The sequence below is a fragment of the Geotrypetes seraphini genome, chromosome 15 (assembly GCF_902459505.1).
Source record: "Geotrypetes seraphini chromosome 15, aGeoSer1.1, whole genome shotgun sequence".
In the NCBI taxonomy this organism is placed as follows: Eukaryota; Metazoa; Chordata; class Amphibia; order Gymnophiona; family Dermophiidae; genus Geotrypetes; species Geotrypetes seraphini.
This window is the reverse complement of record NC_047098.1, coordinates 67,517,841-67,537,155: the sequence shown is the minus strand read 5'-3', so window position 1 is coordinate 67,537,155 and position 19,315 is coordinate 67,517,841. Positions and strand designations below refer to the sequence as shown.

Below are 19,315 nucleotides of genomic sequence, written 5' to 3'. Positions count from 1 at the left end.
CTGGGGCACAAACCCGCAACTTCCGGGTGCTGAGGTAGTAGCTCTAACCATGAGGCCCCACTCCTCCACTCTAAAACTACGAGCAGCGCCAACCGTGTAATAAGTTACATGCATCCTGCTTATGCAGTTGAGAGAGGAATGGCCTTCTTTCAAGTGCCAAACACAATTCCTCTTCATATAGGATCAGTCCTTATCATCCAGAGCCATAGTTTCATTTTTAATCAACAAAGCAAACTTCCTCAGAGAATAAAGGATCCTTTATCAGTTAGCTTTATGTGAGAAGGGAAAGAGAATGGGAATGAAGGGAGAAGGGATTTATTGTTTGATAATGCTCCCTGTGACCCTGGGCAAGTCACTTAATCCTCCACTGTCCCAGGTACATTAGATAGATTGTGAGCCCACTGGGACAGAGAGGGAAAATGCTTGAAGCACCTTTATGTATAAACCGCTTTGCAGTGGCATACCTAGCATATGTGGCACCCGGGGCCCATCATTTTTTGACACCCCACCCCCATCTATATGAAAAATATGACTTTTAGTAACAATCCACATATTGCACAAGAGTGTACCTAGGAAAAGGCAGCATCTTAAACACTGCAATGAGCACTAGAACACCAATACACACATTGTAAAACTAAACAAGCCAGATCCTGTAGTCAATGCCAACTGAAAATTATGTCCTTTTCATACACACAGAACAGAGATACACCCTCACCAAATATGGAATAATCACAAACTAAAAATAGCAATATGTAGACAAAAGTTAAACTGAAACGCCAAGAAACCAGACTCTGCATACAATGCAACATCATAACACCTCATGTCCCCTAATACTGTGCAAAATATAAAGACAGTAGATGTAAATTTGAAAAAACTGATACATAACAATCACCACTTTACAAATTAACAAATAAAAATAAAACAAATAATGAGAAATAAGAAAATACCATTTTATTGGACTAATCCATTTTTCAATTATCTTTCAGAGGCCAAATCTTTCTTCAGAAGAGTACAGTATACTGTTGTTATGGTATCCTGTCCTGACCTGAGGAAAGGGGTTTAGTCCAAAAAATTGCCTTATTTCTATTTCCTATTTATAAACTTTTATCAATACAGTTACAATACTACTTGATTCTAAGTAAAGCAACAAAAAAAATCTTTCTACCTTTTGTCGTTTCTGCTTTAATCATCTTCTCTTTGATCTCTTCTTTCTATGCAGCATTTGTCCTCTCTCCCTTCCATGCAACATCTGTCCTCTCAGCTTCTGCCCTTTCTCTCTACCCCTTCCATCTACTGCCTGCACTCTCTCTGCCCCTTCCATCTACTATCCACCCTCTGTCTCTTCCATATGGCATCTTCCCTCTTTCTATATCCCTTCAATAAACTGTATATCCAGGGTCCCTTCTCTCCTTTGCACATGATTCATTTCAGCTTCAACCCCTCTCCATTTTTTCTGTCTTCACCCCCTCCCCTATGCTTTGGCATCTCTCTCTTTCTCTTCTCCTTTCCTTCCTTCCTTCCCACTCCACACCATGGTCTGGTATCTCTATCTCCTTCCCTTCCTTCCCCCCATGCCATGGCATCTCTTCCTCCCCCTCCATGGTCTGGTATCTCCTTTCCTTTCCCTCCTTCCCATGGACTTGGCATCTCTGGTTCCTCTCCCTTGTCTTCCTTCTCTCTCCCTAACTGGGTGCTGCAGCAGCAGCATTTCTCTCCCCCCTTCCCTGTGCAGCAGCAGCATTTCTCCCCCCTTCCCTGTGCAGCAGCAGCATTTCTCCCCCTACCCCCTGTGCAGTATTTCTACCCCATTCCCTGTGCAGGAGCAACATTTCTATGCCCCCCTTCCCTGTACTGCAAAAATATTTCCCTGCCCAGCATTTCTGGCCGGCTCCCCTGCTCAAAGCCACGGGCGTCTACACCTCACGCGATCCGCGGCTGATTCAGAAGCCTTCTCTCTGACATCAGAGAGAACGCTTTCGACGCAGCCGTGGATTATGCGAGGAGCCGACGCCCGCAGCTTTGAGCAGGGGAGCCGGCCAGAAGCTGAAGAACTGCCGGAGTGAGCACCCACGGACACCCCTGTTTACTGCTGCTGCTGGTTAAGGAAAGCAGGGGTGGCCGGCTTTGCACCCCATTGGGGTGTGCACCCCCTTGGGGAGTGCACCCGGGGTGGACCGCCCTCCCCCCCCCCCGCCACCCCCTTGGTACGCCACTGCCGCTTTGAATATGGTTGTAAAACTACAAAAAGGCAGTATACAAGTTCTAATCCCTTTCTTTTATAATAGTATTGGGGGAGGGGTACCAGAATACAAGCTCACCTTACCTCCAGCATGGGAAAGGAGGTAGGGAATTTTGGGGGGAACGGGAAGACAGTTTGACAGGGTGGTCTATAGCAATTGCCACTGTTTTTCTGCCTGCTGTTGCTATATTTCCTTTACAATCCAGCTTGGAAGTATTAGGGTTTGGAGGCTGGAGGGTGGGTTGAAGAACAATATTCCAGGGCTGGAGGCTAAGCATAACTATCTGCAATGTGGGGGGTGGACTGAGTTACTTCACAACAGGCGATAATTTGCCAGTGTGTGCAGTATCAGAGTAATGCAAATTTATTGTCGTTTTGGTGGTTTTGATTTGTAATATTCTGTCATCAATTAAAAAAAAAAAAGGTTAACTTAATATTTCTTTTGCTTTTGTATTTCTCCCGGGCACTGTTATGGTTTTGTAGAACTTCCAAGTCCATGCAGATGAAGATGATCCTGAGAGAATTCAACAGATTATCAGAAGAGCCATTGAAGATGCCGACTGGGTCCTGAACAAAGTAAGCTCCCTGGCAAAGGGTCCTCTGACCCACACATGGGCAAACTTAGATTTTCAGCACTGCTGCTGAGCCATTAAGTGATTTAAGTTTCTCTGCTGGTATAATTTTGGAAGCAAAATCTTTGGAACTGAATCCTGTAGGGTTCCCCTGAAATGCCAGCACATGTTCCCTCACATGGCAGCATATCACGATTTCGGGTTTTTTTTTTTGTGTGTGTGTGTGGGGGTTACACAGGACCATCCCTTTCAGAGTATGTTCGGCACTGTTGACTGGCAGAGGGTGTGCTGTCTGTTCATTCATATGTTTGCATGTTTAGTTTTGGGGATGTGGCGGCCCATGTCACAAGTGAGAGAGAGAACAGTTCAGGCTTTGCTGCTGGTGCTTTCTGTCTATGCAGATGCCGGTGGCACTCCTTGGTGGGAGAAAAGCAGGAAAGGTGAACGATGAGAAAGAAAACGCACAGCTTCTCCCTATCTGCCCTAAGGTACTTTTTCTTTTTTGCTCTTATACTAACAGTATGCAGAAGACAAAGGAAACAAGTAACGATGTGTGATGCTGGTACAGAGGAGACTGGATCTACCTTCAGAACGTTATCCAGAAATCTGGGAACAGCAAAAGCCAAGAGTTGAGATCAGAGTTGTACTCTGCATTTGGTAGATTACACTCATGAGTGTATTATGTGAGGGAATAGGGTGACTTGCATTGTCTTTAACTATCACTAAAGATACTCCCCAACTCCTGTCTTAGGGATTGTTTGAAATCTCTGGCTTTGCTTTTATATAGGAGATTGTAGATGTATCTCTGATTTGCAGATTTATTTTTAGGTTTTTTTATTCTGAGTGTAATTCTGTAAGGCTTATAAATAATTTTTTCATATAGGTGGAACATATGCTACGGGTCAATTTACCATATATACTTGAATATAAACTGAAATTTTTGGGCCAAAAAAGTGGGCCAAAAATGAGTGTCTCAGTTTATATTTGGGTCAGCACCCAACCGCCCCCTCCTGGACCTGTTGCAGACCTCTGCCAGGCCTGCCTTGTGGTCCAGCGGTGGGCTGGAACAGGAGGGATCCCTCTCGCCTCCTGTCCCAGCCGACTCTAAGAACTTTTACCTCCCTCCTGCCTTCCTGGTGGTCCAGCCGTGAACTGGGCAGGAGCAATCTTCCTTTGCTCCTGCCCTGTGTCAAGTGGTGACTTGGTTGTCTAGTCACCCTTTCACCAAGTTTATAGGGTGAACATGGCGGTATGAAAGGACACCTTGTTGGAGCCTCTGTTTTGCGGGCAGGCGTATCTCACCCTCCTGGGATTTCAGAGACTGCTTAGGTACGTCCCTTAGTTCAGCATACCATCCCTATTGCACTAGAAAAACAGATTAGGTTCTTACCTTGATAATACCTTTTCCAGTAGATAGGGATGGTATACTGAACCCCCCGCCCATCATTGTCGATGTGCCTGCTTGGATTGTTGGCTGCCTGGAGGCTGTCTCTGAACTTTCTGCCAGCTGTCATTATTTGGAGAAATTGTATATTGTATATAGTTCCGTAGCGGGTTTTTCCCTTGAGTTCATTTCCTTCACTTCAGTTCCTTGTTAATAAGAGTTAATTTTGTTTCCTTCCTCTCCTTGGCCTGTCTGTGAGCATTGTGTTATTTTATATGTGCAGATCAAGTTCCTGTTGTGGGGGGGTCTCCCCATTCTTCTTCTGCTGTTCTCTTCTGTAGGGCTGTTGCTGGCTTTGAAACTAACTGATTGGGAGCAGCAGAGAGAAGGAGGTGCTAAAAATAGTGATCAGTATTTCCTGCAACAAACTAGCAGGAGCGAATGGAAGACCCTTGGTTCAGCATACCATCCTTATTGCACTGGAAGTCCGATTTGACCATCATAACATAACCAAGATCAAGTTTTCAGTATTCTGCTATGGGCCTGTGAGGTAAGAGCTTGGAACTGCATTCCCTGTGAGGTCAGATCAGTTAATGCACAGTGGTCCAGTGCCAAGATATGAATCATATGGAAGCACCATGTTTGTAAAGCAAGAAAAGGCTCCTCAAGGCCATCAAGGCTGATCACTTTAAAAACTGCCTTAGGCCTTTACTTTCTGGTCAAATGGTTGGGGAACGACCCAAAACTAATAAGATGAATCACCACCTACTCCTCGATATGCTGTCCTCGCTGGGATTCCAAGGTTCTGTTTTCTCCTGCTTTTCTTCCTATCTCTCCCATCACACTTTCAGTTTATGCAGTGGGGGATCCTCCTCTACTTCACCAATATCAAGCAGCTTCTCCTACCTGCTGCTCTTGTCGGCTTCAGCTTTCCTTATGACATCACTTCCTGGTCAGAGGAGAGCTGGGGCTGGCGTAAGCAGCAGGTAGGAGATGCTGCATACTGTTGATGAAGATTTAAAGAGGTAAGGGGTAATATAAGTGATGCGGGGAAGAGTGTGGGGGTGGGGGCATGGCGATGCTGGGCATCACCTTCCCTTGCTATGCACATACTTTATAATATTCTATAAGAAACAGGTTTTAGTATGAGTCCTGCCCAGACTCCGCCCACATATCCTCCACCTGCAAAGTCTGCTATGCAAAATGCACTAATGCACTTGGTCTTCCAGAAGGTGGCAATTTGACACATATGCTCATATGTGCACACATGTGCATGTACATGGTAATATTCTAAACATTTACAAATGTAATGCTATGTAAATCTTAGCATCTATTTTATAGAATGGCTCCTATTAGTAGTTATCATCCTGGAATTTGATCTTGAAGTCACTGTTGCCAAAATGTTGAAATCCTCAACTTAATGTGCAGTAATGGTTAAAAAGGCAAATTGAATGTTAGCAATCATTAGGAAAGGAGGGGAGAATGGTTTTGTCGATCCATGGTGTGACCGCCATCTTTGAATGTTGGGTGTCATTCTGGTCACGCCATCTCAGAAAAATATGGTGGAACTACTAACATCTGCTGCTTCTTCTTATCACAGCACACAGGCACTTGCCACTTTCTTCCGATAAAGGTACACTGCTCCAGAGATGAAGTCTGAGTCTGGGCTGGCCTCCTCCATGGAGGTGGCCTTCTCCCATTTTTGCACTTCCAACACGGTCACCCTCTCCCACAGTCCTGTGCCCTCCAGGTCTTGCAGCCTCTTCTCCAGTTCAGACTTGTATTGCAAGTTGGAATGGTTAGTCCTGGTAGTAAGGCACAAGAAGCCACCTGAAAGGGGGGATGGAAGATACAGGCAGAATGATTAAAAGAAAAATCAGAGCAGAAATATCCACAAGAGAAGACAGAGAGGATGAATTAATGAGTTGTCTCTCAAGGATGCTTAACTCTGGGTACCATCAATGAGTTTGGCTTTAAGTATACCCAAATATGTTGACACACTTCTATATCAATACATCTCGTGAATAGGCAATGTGAGTATCCCATTTTTATTTAAGCTTATATCTCTCCTTTTTTGTCTAAAAAAACTATACATTCACTCCCGGATTCTATATAGGTGGAACAAGGCAGATGTGTGCACAAATTAAGTCGTTAGTGAGCCATTGTCACTAATTGCTAATTGTCACTAATTTGGACATGTTCCATAGGTCATTATTGAGATGACTTGGGGACATCCACTGCTTATTCCTAGGATAAACAGCATAAGATCTGTTTTACTACTTGGGATCTAGCTAGGTTCTTGGTTGGAAACAGGATACTGGGTTTGATGGACCTTCAGTCTGTCCCTGTATGGTGATTCTTATGTTCTTATGTCAGCCAAGTATAGGGCAGTCAAGGCATTGTGACATCACTGATGAGATTGGCTCTTAGGTATTGGTGGAATAAGGCATTATGACATCACAATCTCAGCTCTGGAATGTTACTATTTGGGTTTCTATCAGGTACTTGGGACCTGGGTTGGACTGTTGGAAAGAAGATACTGGGCTTCATGGACCTTCGGTCTGTCCCAGTATGGCAGCTCTATGTGAGCCAAGTATAGGACAATAGAGGCATTATGACATCACTGATGAAGTTGGCTCTTAGGCATTGGTGGGATGAAGCATTATGACATCACAATCTAAGCTCTGGAATGTTGTTACTCTTTGGGTTTCTGTCAGGTACTTGGGACCTGGGTTGGCCACTGTTGGAAACAGGATACTGGGTTTGATGGACCTTCAGTCTGTCCCAGTATAGCAATTCTTATGTTCTTATGTCAGCCAAGTATAGGGCAGTCAAGGCATTGTGACATCACTGATTTGATTGGCTCTTAGGCATTGGTGGAATGAGGCATTATGACATCACAATCTCTGCTCTAGAATATTGGTACTGTTTGGGTTTCTGCCAAGTACTTATGACCTGGGTTGGCCACTGTTGGAAACAGGATACTGGGCTTGATGGATCTCTGGTTTGTCCTAGTATGGCAATTCTTATCTGCCTGTGCGTGATCCTATAATGTTGTACGCCCAAAGTATCTTGCATGCAACCCTAAAGGGGGGCGTAGCCATAAAAAGGGCATGGGCGGGTCAGGCACATTTCAAAAGTTTAGACACAGTGTTATAGAATAGCCCAACTTGCCCACCAGGATTTACACTAGGTTTCAGCAGGCTTAAGACCTTTTACCAAAAGCTGAGTGCGGGAATCAATCCACACTAAGTGCTATACTATAAAACATGCAGAACTCACCCTCACTCAAGGAATGTTTGCCATAGATTTTTCTCAGTGAATAATTTTAAGCGCTAAATACTGAATCTGGTCTTCAACTTGCTGTTGGCTTACGAGGGCCATAGTAGGAGATCAATGTGTCAAATTTGTACATGACAGGGTCCCATCCACCAATGTGTGTCAGTGGCCATAAAACAAATAGATTGCTAGGAATGATTAGGAAAAGGGCGGTAAATAAGACTGAGAATATTATACTGCTTCTTTATCACTCAATGGTGTAACCTCACCTTGAATAATTCTGGTCACCTTATCTCAGCGGAATTAGAAAAGGTTCAAAGAAGAGTGACCAAGATGATAAAGGGGATGGAACTCCTCTCGTATGAGGAAAGACTAAGGACCTCTTTTACAAAGCTGAGGTAACGATGCTGCTGTGGTAAATGCACTGAAGCCTATAGGAATTAAATGGGTTTGGGGGCATTTTCCACAGCAGCAACGCTACCATGGCTTTGTAATAGGGGCCCTAAAGAGGTTAGGGCTCTTCAGCTTGGAAAAGAGACAGTTGAGGGGGGATTTGATTGAGGTTTACAAAATCCTGAGTAGTGTAGAACGGGTACAAGTGGATTGATTTTTTTTTACTCTATCAAAAATTACAAAGACTATGAAGTTACATAGAAAAACTTTTAAAACCAATAGAAGGAAATGTTCTCTCAAAGAATTGTTAAGCTCTGGAACTCATTCCCAGAGGATGTGGTAACAGCGGTTAGCATAGCTGGTTTTAAGAAAGGTTTGGACAAGTTCCTGGAGAAAAAGTCCATAATCTGCTACTCAGCCAGATATGGGGTGAAGCCACTTCTTGCCCTGTATGGCTAGCATGGAATGTTGCTACTATTTGGGTTTTTGCCAGGTACTTATCACCTGGATTGGCCACTGTGAAAATAGGATATTGGGCTAGGGGGAGAGGAAGAGGCTTCTTCTACACCTGCATCCGTTTTGAATTTACTGCTTTTAGATTACTGGTTCAATCAGTAATTACTATTGATTACTATTGAGTCTTCTCGGTTATTGTAATATTATCTATCTGACAAGAAAGAATTAGCAAGACTTACAATAATACAGCGGTCAGAATGATTTATGGCCTGAAGAAATTTGATCATGTTACACCCTTTTATTGCGAATTGCACTGGCTGCCAATGGAGGCCTGGGTATTGTTTAAACTAGGTTGTTTCTGTTACAAGGCTGTTTATGGTGCAGCTTCTTCTTAATAGGACATGAAGACTTAAGACCATCACCGAAAGAAGCGATGGACGTTTGTCACCGGGATGTGGCAGCTCTCACCTGGTTTGGTGACTCGGCAGAGCTCTGGCATCACGCTGAGAGGAACCTGCCCAATACTTAGCGCTCCCACAGTTATCACAGCATCATACCGGTCTATGGGAACAAAGACACCATTAAGGATCCAGACCTGGTTCTTCACCTTTCTAGAAGATAATGTAGCGACATCAAGCGCTATGTCTTTATCATCAATTACTGAATTAACCCCAGAAACTTGTGCCTTTCATCATCAGCATTAATCTTAAGGTAAAATCCCTGACCTTGTGCCTTCCATCCTCAGACAAGACCGCAGTGGGCTGAGATGGTGACACAGTTAAGTCCTTTAATTTTCTTCTGCCTACTGCTAATTAGATAAATGATCTCTTAGAGAGAGGAGGAGATAGTGGATGCTGCAGACGGGCAGACTGGCTGGGCCATTTGGCTTTTATATGCCCTCATGTTTCTATGATAAATTGATATGGGATTCCCCTATCCTTGAAAGAGCAACACTTGAGGGTCCACTAATATATTATGGGGGAAGAGCTGGGGATTAAATGTTGATTACTATGGGTTCTCTTCGAAATTTGATGGAACTGTTAAGTTGCTCATCAATTTGCTGGGAATTACTACAGATCTACATCTCACCAGACTCATGTAGATGGAAAGTGAAATCATGGATGCCTTTCACAAGGCATTTGGGTGGATACTCTGTTAGGCACTGATCAGAAAGTAAGGCAACAACAGCTCAGACCTGTTGGCAAATTTTGGCCTCAAATGTGGCATAACGAGGTTAGAGAATCACTCGGTGATTATAGAGAGAATCGCTCAGAGTATTCATTTTAATATTAATGACCTTGTTGTATTACATTTGCATGGCAGTATCGGAGACTGCTAGATAATTTGGAAAAGACCCTCCTGTATCCCTTACACTGACAAAATGCACCTTGATAGTAAACCACTTGTATTGTAACCCACTTGTATCCCATGTACTGACAAAATGAATCTTTAATGTAAACCACTTGCATCCCATGTACTGACTAAACGTATCTTTATTGTAAACCGTTTCTATCCCATGTACTGTCAAATGTATCTTTATTGTAAACCGCTTCGAACTTCACGGTATAGCGGTATATAAGAAATAAATTATTATTATTATTTTAATAATCCGCTGCTAAAACTGAAACCGATTTAGCGAGCACGTTAAAGGCAGATTTTAGTTTTGAGAATCTGCCCCTTTATTAGCTCAGAAAGCTGTTACTTCACAGACTCAGAGGAAAGGAAAAATACTCTTTGTGGCTAGTCGCTGCCACACCCCAAGCACAGGTTGCAACAGTCTTTTTCTAGTCCGGTGTTACTGTCTGATCCTAGCCAAACCCCAGAACAAACTGGGGGATGCACTAAAGTCAGTGATTGTCGCTAAACCTGTTTTCACAGCTTTAGTGACGATCCTGTTACCGACCCGATGTACAGAGAGAGGTGCCTTAGGCAGCTGAACCAATCATGGCTTTTGGCCCCTCCCTGGCGGCCGTAGCAGGAGCCTCTGTGCGGGCTTCACCCTTCCACCATTTTAAAAATGTACGTCGGAGGTTTGGGGGAGGTTCAGGGTGGGGTGGCGTCCGGTGGCAGGAAGGAGTGGGCATCCCTCCTGCCATTTTGGGGGGGTGGTGGGGGATGGGGGGACCTCTGGTGGCAGGAGGGAGTTCTGAGTTTGTGGGAAAACCTTGAAGAAGAACCAGACCCTAATTGGAGAGTGAATGCATCCACACTGAGGCCAACATAGAACCAGACCCTGAATATGGAGTAAATGCATCTACACTCCCCCCTCCGAATCCACGGTTTCAGTATCTGCGGATTCGGTTATTTGCTTTTTTTAGGCCTGGGCCCCCCCTTGTGAATTGTTCCGTCCCCAACCTCCCCAGATCTTACCTGGTGGTCTAATGGCGACGCTGGGCAGGAGCAATCTTCCTATATTCCTGGCCTTTGCAGAGCCATCATCAAAAATGGCTGCTGTGAGTTCCCGTGGTCTCACGAGACTATAATGGGAACTCAGGCAGCCATTTTCGATGACGGCTCTGCACGGGGCAGGAATGTATGAAGATCATTCATCAGAGTCAGCCCAAAAGTTATTTGTGAATTTTCCTTATTCACGGGCCGGCTCTGTCCCTAACCCCTGCGAATACGGAGGGAGGAGTGTACACTTAAATCAACATAGCACCTGGATCGAATATGAAGGCATCCACACTGAGGTAAACCTAGAACACGACCCTGAATGTGGTCATCACACAGGTCAAGAATGTTGCTTTATATAAGGATGATGATTATTTCTATTTCTCTCAATCTTTCTTCTCCACTCCTTCCTATCTTTTTCTTTCTCTCCCTTGCCTTCCCTTCTTCTCCTTCATCTTTCCTGCCTTCTCTGTATCTCTCTTTCTTCTTGTTCTTCCTCCCACAAACAGACTCTGTTGTCACCTGTAGGTGCTGCTAGGGGTTCATATCCCAGAATGTTTAGCTTCAGCTCCTGGTATAGCCTCTTTTGCTCAGCATGTTGAAGCATCCGTTCACTGCCATCCACCCCATGAAAGATGCAGAATCCATGTCTGTATAACTGGTAGGTGGACAGAAGTGTAAACTCACAATTATAGAATAACAAAGCAACATAGTAAATGTCCACTGAAAAGGACCATTTGGTCCATAGAAGTTTTTGTGCGATTTTGCTTTTACTGTTCTGGATACAGCCATTGCTTTTCCTTACTCCTTTCTCTCCTTGTGGCAAGGATATCTCCTATCCCTAAGGTGTTAGCTATACAAGCCTGTCTGCAGGAAGAATATTACATCACTTCTCTCTAATTCAGAAATATAATCGTGCTAGCCTGCAGCAAACCTATAACTCTAAGCACCTTACCGGGCAAACTGGATAGGACATTTCAGTCTTCATCTGTCGTCATCTCTATGTTACTATCTACCCTTCCCTCCTCTCATTATGTCTAAACAAGCATCAGAGTTTTGATGCCATATCATATTGGCTGATCTTGGCGCCTCTTCTTGGAAACTTGGTGCAGCCATAACACACTTTGTGCTAACAAGTTCCTGGTACATAGGTCCTTCCAACATGTCTCTGCCATGGTTCTGCGTCTATTCCGAGTGTGTTTAAATTCTGTCATTGCTTTCACTGCTACAGTATCTGCTTGTAGATTATTCCCCCTCTTTCTCTGAGCTTGTGTCCTTTAATTTTTTTTTATGGAAAATGCCTTCTTCTGACATTTTGAGGCATAAATATTTGCCTTCCATCGTGTTCTGGTCAGATCTGTGCCCGATACACCAGTGGATCTGTGGCTGTGACCTCTCTGTGAGGTTATACATGACTAACGTTTGCAGAAGAGGGACAGAGACTGTCAAAGTGTTGGACTGTGTCAGGAGAACCCAACCTGTGGAGACTGTGGCGAGGAAGGGATAAAGGAAGGAAAGGAAGGAAAGGAAGTGCTAGCTGACAGGGTGCTGCAAGGGGAGCCTGCCTAGTCCTTCACAGCATTCTCATTGCCCTCTTTGCCTCTTGTGCTGATATTATGTTTTAGAACATTTGCAAAGAAAACATCTTACTTTTTGCGCATGAGCTATAAATTCTCATTATCACACTATCTTTATCCCTGAACCCTCTTTTCCATCCCCCTTTGGTTCTCCTCTGCCCCCTCCTTCAGGGCTCCTCTGGATAGACTTTGTAAACAGATGCCCAGGAAGAAAGTGAAGCTGGGTATGCATTTGATATAGCAACCAGTTTGTCGCCAGCTCTCAAATAGTTCCCATACCTTTTGATTTTGGTGCATGGCTGTTAACTTACTCAGAGGCCGATGGAGAGAGCTACAGGTAGAGCCATGCCCAGATATCCGCTTCTGCTGTGAGCGTAATACTGTGGCGTGCAGCAAGTTAAGTGTATGCAAATTTTATGCATGCTAATCTAGTGTGCAAGTCAGGGAAGTCTAGGACAACTCATCGTGGCCCTTTAAGAGCTGCCAGTTCAGTGTGGCCCTTTCATCGCGGGACTAGTGCAATGTGGCCCTCCCCCACATGCGCCCTTTCGTTTTCAAGGAATGTGGCGCATTGTCCCCCTCCAATCGGCAATCCACTATGATCCACACCCCCACCTCGATCCATTTGGCACACACGGTAGGGGCGCAATGCCCCCCCCCCCCTCCGATCAGCACTCTACCTCGATCCGGCATGTCATTTGGCACACACGGTGGGGGCGCAATGCCTCCCCCACAGATCAGCACTCCACCTCAATCTGGCATGTCAAAGTGCTGCACTGAACTTGCTCCGCAATGACAGGGCTGCCTTGAAGTGGCGGCACTTAAAGGGCCATGATGAAGTGTCCCATTCCGTCAGGAAGAGTCTGCTGGATGCAGGCACACAAAGCTTTTGATTCAGAATGCAGCTATTAAGATCATTAAACACTCAAAAGGTAAGATCATGTAACCCCACTATTAAAGAAAGCACACTGGCTTCCAATATCTCATAGAAACTCTTATAAAATTGCTTTAATTACTTTTAAAACACATTAAACAAGAAAAGCGGTCTTTATCGATAAAATGCTTATCCCTCATGTTCCTACTCGAGTCCTTAGATCTGCCGCGCAACATCTTTTCCATGTTCCATCACTTATGATGATCGGCACTAGACGTACTACAATCTTTTCAGTCACTGCTCCATTTATATGGAACTCTTTACCTTTCCATATCAGAGAAGAATAAACATGGACAAATTCAAGGGAGCTTTAAAATGCTTCTGAGCATTGAGCTCTGCTCCTCAACAAAATGGCTCCAAAGTAGTTTCCCCCATTTTTGGGGGGGTTTCCCCTTCCCATCTTTTCTTGCTTTCATTGTAGTTCTTCCCTTCTCCCCTTTCGTTTTCATGTTAGTCATTGTTTTGGCTTTTCGTATTTTTAATTTGTTTTTATCAATTTATATTGTACACCGTTTAGTAAAAGAGATAAGTGATTAATCAAATACTTATTAAACTTAAAACATAAACTTGTAAGAGCAGCTTCTTGTGTGCCATGTCAGCTCCAGATTGAAAGATTAGGTTTCTTACATCTGCTAATCTTCCTTCTTGTAAATCTCCTCTGGAGGCTGAACTCGTGGGTTGTGCATCTATTCCAGCCTTGGCTGCAGAACTTAGAAATAAAACCAACCCCCTCTGTGAGGTCACCGGTGCGGACACTTCCCTTGAAGCTCAGTTTGTTTCTGCAGCCTTGCTCGTGATTTTATTTCTCAACTCCTAGTCTTTTGTTTTCTTCGGTGCCGCGAGTATTGCCCAAGTGCTGCAGATTCACTCTGAAAGTGTTCCTTCGGCAGGAGATGGCAGACTTTTCCTCCAGATCTACCATTATCCCCCTAGCTATCTCGGCTTTTATTGTTTCTGTTCTCGGCGGAAAATTTTTGTTCTTCTGTTTCTCTTCTTTCCTATGCAAGACTGTTTCATAAAAAGAGTTTAAAAGTCCCTGGTCTCCTTACCTCCACAGCCACTAGTCCCGTACCACAGGCCACATCAAGGATTGTTTGAGAGTCACGATCCGCTGGGAATACAGATGCTAGACACTCAGCAGCCAAGTATGGCGCTCGATACTCCAGAACTTCCACATCCTGCCAGATACATCATAAAAGATAAGCATTTGAGCGAGATGCTCCAGACTCCAGTACACTACATCCTGCTAGACATAAGACATACCCAGAGACGGATGCTTGAGTGAGGGACTCTGTACCCCAAAACACTCACATCTGGTTAGAAAAAAAGAGACAGGCAAAGAGTGAGGGACTCTGTGCCCCAAAACACTCACATCTGGCTAGCAAAAAAAGAGACAGCCAAAGAGTGAGGGACTCTATACTCCAGAACAAATTACCCGTTTATCCACCAAGCCCTTTCCTTTATGTTGTTTAAAAGCAGACTGAAATCCCACCTTTTGATTTAGCCTTCAATCCATAACCCTAATCCCCTCTGCCCATCAACCCAGCCAGCAGATTAACTGTTCCTCTTAACTGTTTGTCTTTCTAGATTGTAAGCTCTTCTTAGCAGGGACTGCAGCTCTATGCGCTAAAAACCACTAGTGTGGTTTCATTGAAGGGGGGGGGGGGGTAAATGCTAAGGCTGTGTTAAGTGCTACATTGAATCAATAAATCAGATCAATTGAAATGCGCGGAAAGTGCTTGGCTTCCTCACCTGCTCATATTCCAAAGCCCAGCGGTCATAGAACTGAAGCTTTTCTTCCAGAGTGGTGCTTTCATGGGCTGACATGATAACCTTTTTCACCTCGGCCAGGTTTCTCCTTGGAGGTTCCATCTTGAACATGACAGGAATACACAGGTCAGCAACCTCTGCACCCAGCTCTATTCTCCTCTATAAACCTGACGGCACTGTTCCTTCCCCTCTCTTCACCCCCTTGTACGTCTTTTCTGCTGCTGTCCCCTTCTTTTGCTTGCCAGTTTGTATTCTCTGTTCCTCATTTGGCTACAAGTCTACTCCCTCCGCCATTCACTTCTATCTGCACCCTCATCCTGTGGTCTCTCTTTTTTGCTTGGTTATCTCGAACGCTTCTTGTTCCTTCAATCTCTCTTTTCTCTGGTTGTTCTTCCTTTTCCCACTCGTTGTTCCTCTTCTCTATTCTCTAATGCTTACTGCCTTTGCCCTCTTTCTCAGGCTTTTTTTTCCATCAATTTGATCACTTTTCTGTGGGTAAAACAGGCTTTACATGCAAAATGATCCAGACAACTGCAATAATCGTGACATCAGCTGTGCAAACCTAAGAGAACAAACTGGAATTCATAGCTAGAGAACAGGGTTGATAAAAATCAATGCTTTAAAACATTTTTTAAATCAAGAGTTTTTAATTTAAATCGGATTTGTTTTATTTAAATTTAATATTTTTTAAATAAAATGCTTATTTTTTTTTAGGAAAATTATTTGTGTATATACTGTGGCATGATAATTAAGTATTAAGTCAATAAATTAAAGCTGATCGCATACAGTAAGTAAAATATGATGTCAGCAACAAGTTAGAGAACAGCAATGCTACACGGTTCGTGTTGGGTCACTAAAGACTTGTGCTTTTGTTCTGTTTGACTTTTTTGGTGTACTTTGGCCCTCCCTGGTTTGTTTGGAAAGAAAACACTTCAGACTGTCCTAGAACCTTGTGATGTCACTGTGTTTATGACATCATCCTGTAAATAGCTCATCACAATGTTCTCAGCTTGATGTGTGAAGAACACTGGGAGGGAGGCTGACTGGAGGAGTGCATGAAAATAGGCAGCCAGAGCGTGTGAGGAAGGGAGAGCGTGAGAGGGGGGGTCTGGGTGGACTAAGGCCAGAAGATGGAGCAGCTGGACAACAGCATAGGTCTAAGGTACAGTTTGGAGGGAATCCTAACACAAGCAGTGGAAATAATGATCCTGGTAAGTAAGCTGTACCTGCTGTATAATGATCCTGGGCCAAAGCAAAAAGTTAGTTTTCAAGTTTCTTTATTCTTTGATATACCATTTATCAAACTGGTACCCTTCGGAAAAAAAAACTACATCCATGAAAAAAATAGTATCTGCTAATTTCAGAAATTCCTGCTTTTCAAATGGATGGGGCGATCTGGGAGCAAGTGAGGCAGAGAAGAGAAACGAACAGTAATCTGAAAGAACTCTTTGCTCTGTTCTTCTGTTTGTGTAACCTTTAGAAGTATCAATGGAAAGCACTTTGCAAATAAATAGAAAACTGAACAGCAAGTAGAGGGGTGCTGGGTGAATCAGGGAGAAAAAGTCTGGAAAAATTCACGTGTCCCCAATAACCGCCTCTGGAGAAAAATTTGCACAGTGAATCAAACTGTTGCGGCATTCGCAACAGCAACTGCAACCCGCAGCTGCACCAATTTCAAAAAACAGGGAGACCGCGGTCAGCGCTGAGAGAAGTCAGCTGCCGAAACAGACTCCGAGAACGCAGCGGCGGAGCATAAGCGCGAGCCTCCTGCTCGCTGAAAGGCACAGGCTCCACAAACGAGGCCATCTGTTCAAATGCTGCGGCCCACGCCGAGTAGACGGCAGCCTCAGTGAGCAGACCGGAAATGTTAGGACTCTCCCGCCCGCGCATGAGAACAAGCTCGCTTCTCCCGAGCGTGGGAAGGGACCGACTCGGTCAGCTGTGCCCAAAATACATAGCTGGAGTCCACCAGTCGAAATATATCCACACATACAAAAAAACAAAATTTATTCTCCATAGTCTGCACAAAGTGAACTGTCATTATCTAGGTGGTGAACTACGTGACTGCACAGCCGCAGTTTCCACAGACTTTCCAAAACATAACCCACAGTACTAACAACACCAACACAAAACCTCAGTTCCAAGACAACGGCAAAACAAAACCCACAGATCCAACACCACTAGAAAATACAAACCACAGAAGTAATCCACAAAAGAAATACTCACAACCTGGTTGACAGGGCTGGCAGACACCGGTCGAGCCCCACAGGAAGGGCACACTCATATATAGCAATTAGGGTCTCTCTTTTTTTTGTAAGGGAAAGAAGAAAAATAGAGACCCAGGTATACCCTCTATCACTGGAGGGAGGGTGAGGCAGGGACCTGGGGGGGGGGGGCAGGTATAACCCCTAAAGCCGGCATCATTCAGCCGGACACCCCTGTCTCACTGAAGAGAAACCTCAACAGGAGAAAATAATTTTCCAGTCACAGCCAGAATTCAGGAGCTAGTTGAATAGCGACCATCACCTGCTGGGAGAGAGAGCATACTGAAGATACAGGAGGAGTGCCAGCCAATAGGACCACCTGTTAATCAGTTTCTCTATCTCCGCCTGCTGGTAGATGTGTGCTATCCCATTGGTCTCTGGATTCATCTGCTGCTGTTGCTAAGGAAGCAGCATTGCAAAATAATTTTCCCCAAAGTCAGATCTGGTTACCTCTACAAGGTCAACACCTTATCCCTTTTCCTTGAACCTGTTTAATGAAAAGTGACATAGCCGAACTTCCTGGTTCACATGGGAACAACCTTTGAACCATAGAACAGAGCAGAGAAAAATGACACCTTCAGCTCACGTGGAGAAAAATGACACCTTCAGCTCACGTGTAGAAGAATGACCCGAGGAGCAGACAGGAGTGTCAGAGGAGCCGAAAAATGTAGATGATGCCTTCTACACAAACTCATGAGTTGGGAGCACAATACACTGGTCAAGACTCATATGCCTTTTGCACTAGAACCAGGGGTAGGCAATGACAATCCTCGAGAGCCACAACCCAGTCGGGTTTTCAAGATTTCCACAACGAATATGCACAAGATTAATTTGCATGGACTGCTTCCAATATATGCAAACCAATCTCATGCATATTCATTGTGGAAATCTTGAAAATCCGACTGGGTTGTGGCTCTCGAGGACCATCATTGCCTACCCCTGCACTAGAATGTGAGGCCGGGGGATAGAGACCTGAGAATTAATTGAGGTGTAACAGATTCAAGATTCACATGGGCACCTAACCTCCCTACAGCATATGAATAAGGAATTTTCCTGTGGTGCTTGCAGGCCCATGGGTCCAGAATTTCTTAAGTGGAATTCCCTAAAAATGAGCTAGCAGATGCCTGACTTATGATTGTACTTAAGTATGATTCGTACTTAAGAACACAGTCATAGCTTCACTGAGCAGTATTTCCAGTGGCATAGACTCCTATACTTCTCCTGCAGCAGATTCATGGCCACATGAAGAACAGTGTGTGGTTGTACATGACTTACGTTAGAGGGAACACCGGTAGGGACGGCTGGGAGCAAGGGTGAGCAGCAAGAATCTTAAAATCTACAAGTTCCGAGTTACATACAAATCTGACTTAAGAAAAGCTTTAAAAACATAACTCGTTCTTAACTCGGGGACTGCCTGTAATGTGATTTTGAACCCTGGGCTTCCCTACTGCCAGACCTCCCCCACCCAGCCCATCTCACTGCATTCAGATCTGCCGCTTGCTTTGAACACAGTGAACAGGTGAGAAAGGCAATCAAGGTAGCAAGTGGCCAGAGCGAAACAGGCTCAGTCTGATTTTAACTCTCCTGTCATTCTGCCTCTCTAGCTTTGCAGGCTACTTACCTCAGCTGCTCCCTGCTGCCTGCACACTTAGCCTTTATAGAAAAACACTTCCTCTTCTGAAGCCTCCTCCTCCTCCCTCCATGCCATTAAACTCCTCCTCCTTCTCCTCCCTGTTTCCCTTCCTCAGCTGCTCCTCCCTTTACTGTTCCCCTTCCTATCTCCTCTGTCTCATGCTCACTGCTTCACTCTCCCTGGACCCTGCCCTGGCATATTCTTTCTCTTTGCATTTGTATCGAATCTTACCCCAGATCAACAGGAACAGACTGATCCAGTCCTGGCTGTGACCCTTTGCATCCATGAATTTGTAGTTCTGATGCTTGCGTGAATTTCCCCAGGAAAATCAGAACGACAAATATTTGTGCATGATAACAGCATCCAGCTAGGAATCTAAGCCATTGTCACTGGCAGAATGCTCTTACAAGGTACAGTCACACA

General features: G+C 44.5%; 2 protein-coding genes across 9 annotated transcripts in view; one reads left to right on the top strand and one right to left on the bottom strand.

The window, feature by feature from the left end:
* The window catches only part of LYRM9 (LYR motif containing 9), a 33,879-nt gene that overhangs the window by 7,070 nt on the left and 7,494 nt on the right, over window positions 1–19,315 (top strand). Inside the window, exons 3-4 of one of the 3 annotated variants that reach the window (XM_033922214.1) lie at window positions 2,723–2,815; window positions 8,722–9,797. In XM_033922214.1, coding sequence (XP_033778105.1) covers window positions 2,723–2,815; window positions 8,722–8,736 — 108 coding nt within the window. In that variant the 3' untranslated portion in view covers window positions 8,737–9,797. Of the gene's footprint in view, window positions 1–2,722; window positions 2,816–3,331; window positions 3,461–8,721; window positions 9,798–19,315 lie in introns of those variants that run through there. The other 2 variants (XM_033922213.1, XM_033922212.1) reach the window with 2 other exon arrangements.
* METTL27 (methyltransferase like 27) overlaps window positions 5,231–19,315 on the bottom strand; it is a 266,987-nt gene continuing 252,902 nt past the window's right edge. For 4 of the 6 annotated variants that reach the window (XM_033922206.1, XM_033922207.1, XM_033922209.1 and 1 more), the window contains 5 exons: window positions 14,978–15,097; window positions 14,275–14,403; window positions 11,237–11,372; window positions 8,792–8,884; window positions 5,231–6,025 (listed from right to left, as the gene is read on the bottom strand). In XM_033922206.1, coding sequence (XP_033778097.1) covers window positions 5,790–6,025; window positions 8,792–8,884; window positions 11,237–11,372; window positions 14,275–14,403; window positions 14,978–15,097 — 714 coding nt within the window. In that variant the 3' untranslated portion in view covers window positions 5,231–5,789. Of the gene's footprint in view, window positions 6,026–8,791; window positions 8,885–11,236; window positions 11,373–14,274; window positions 14,404–14,977; window positions 15,577–18,880; window positions 18,917–19,315 lie in introns of those variants that run through there. The other 2 variants (XM_033922210.1, XM_033922205.1) reach the window with 2 other exon arrangements.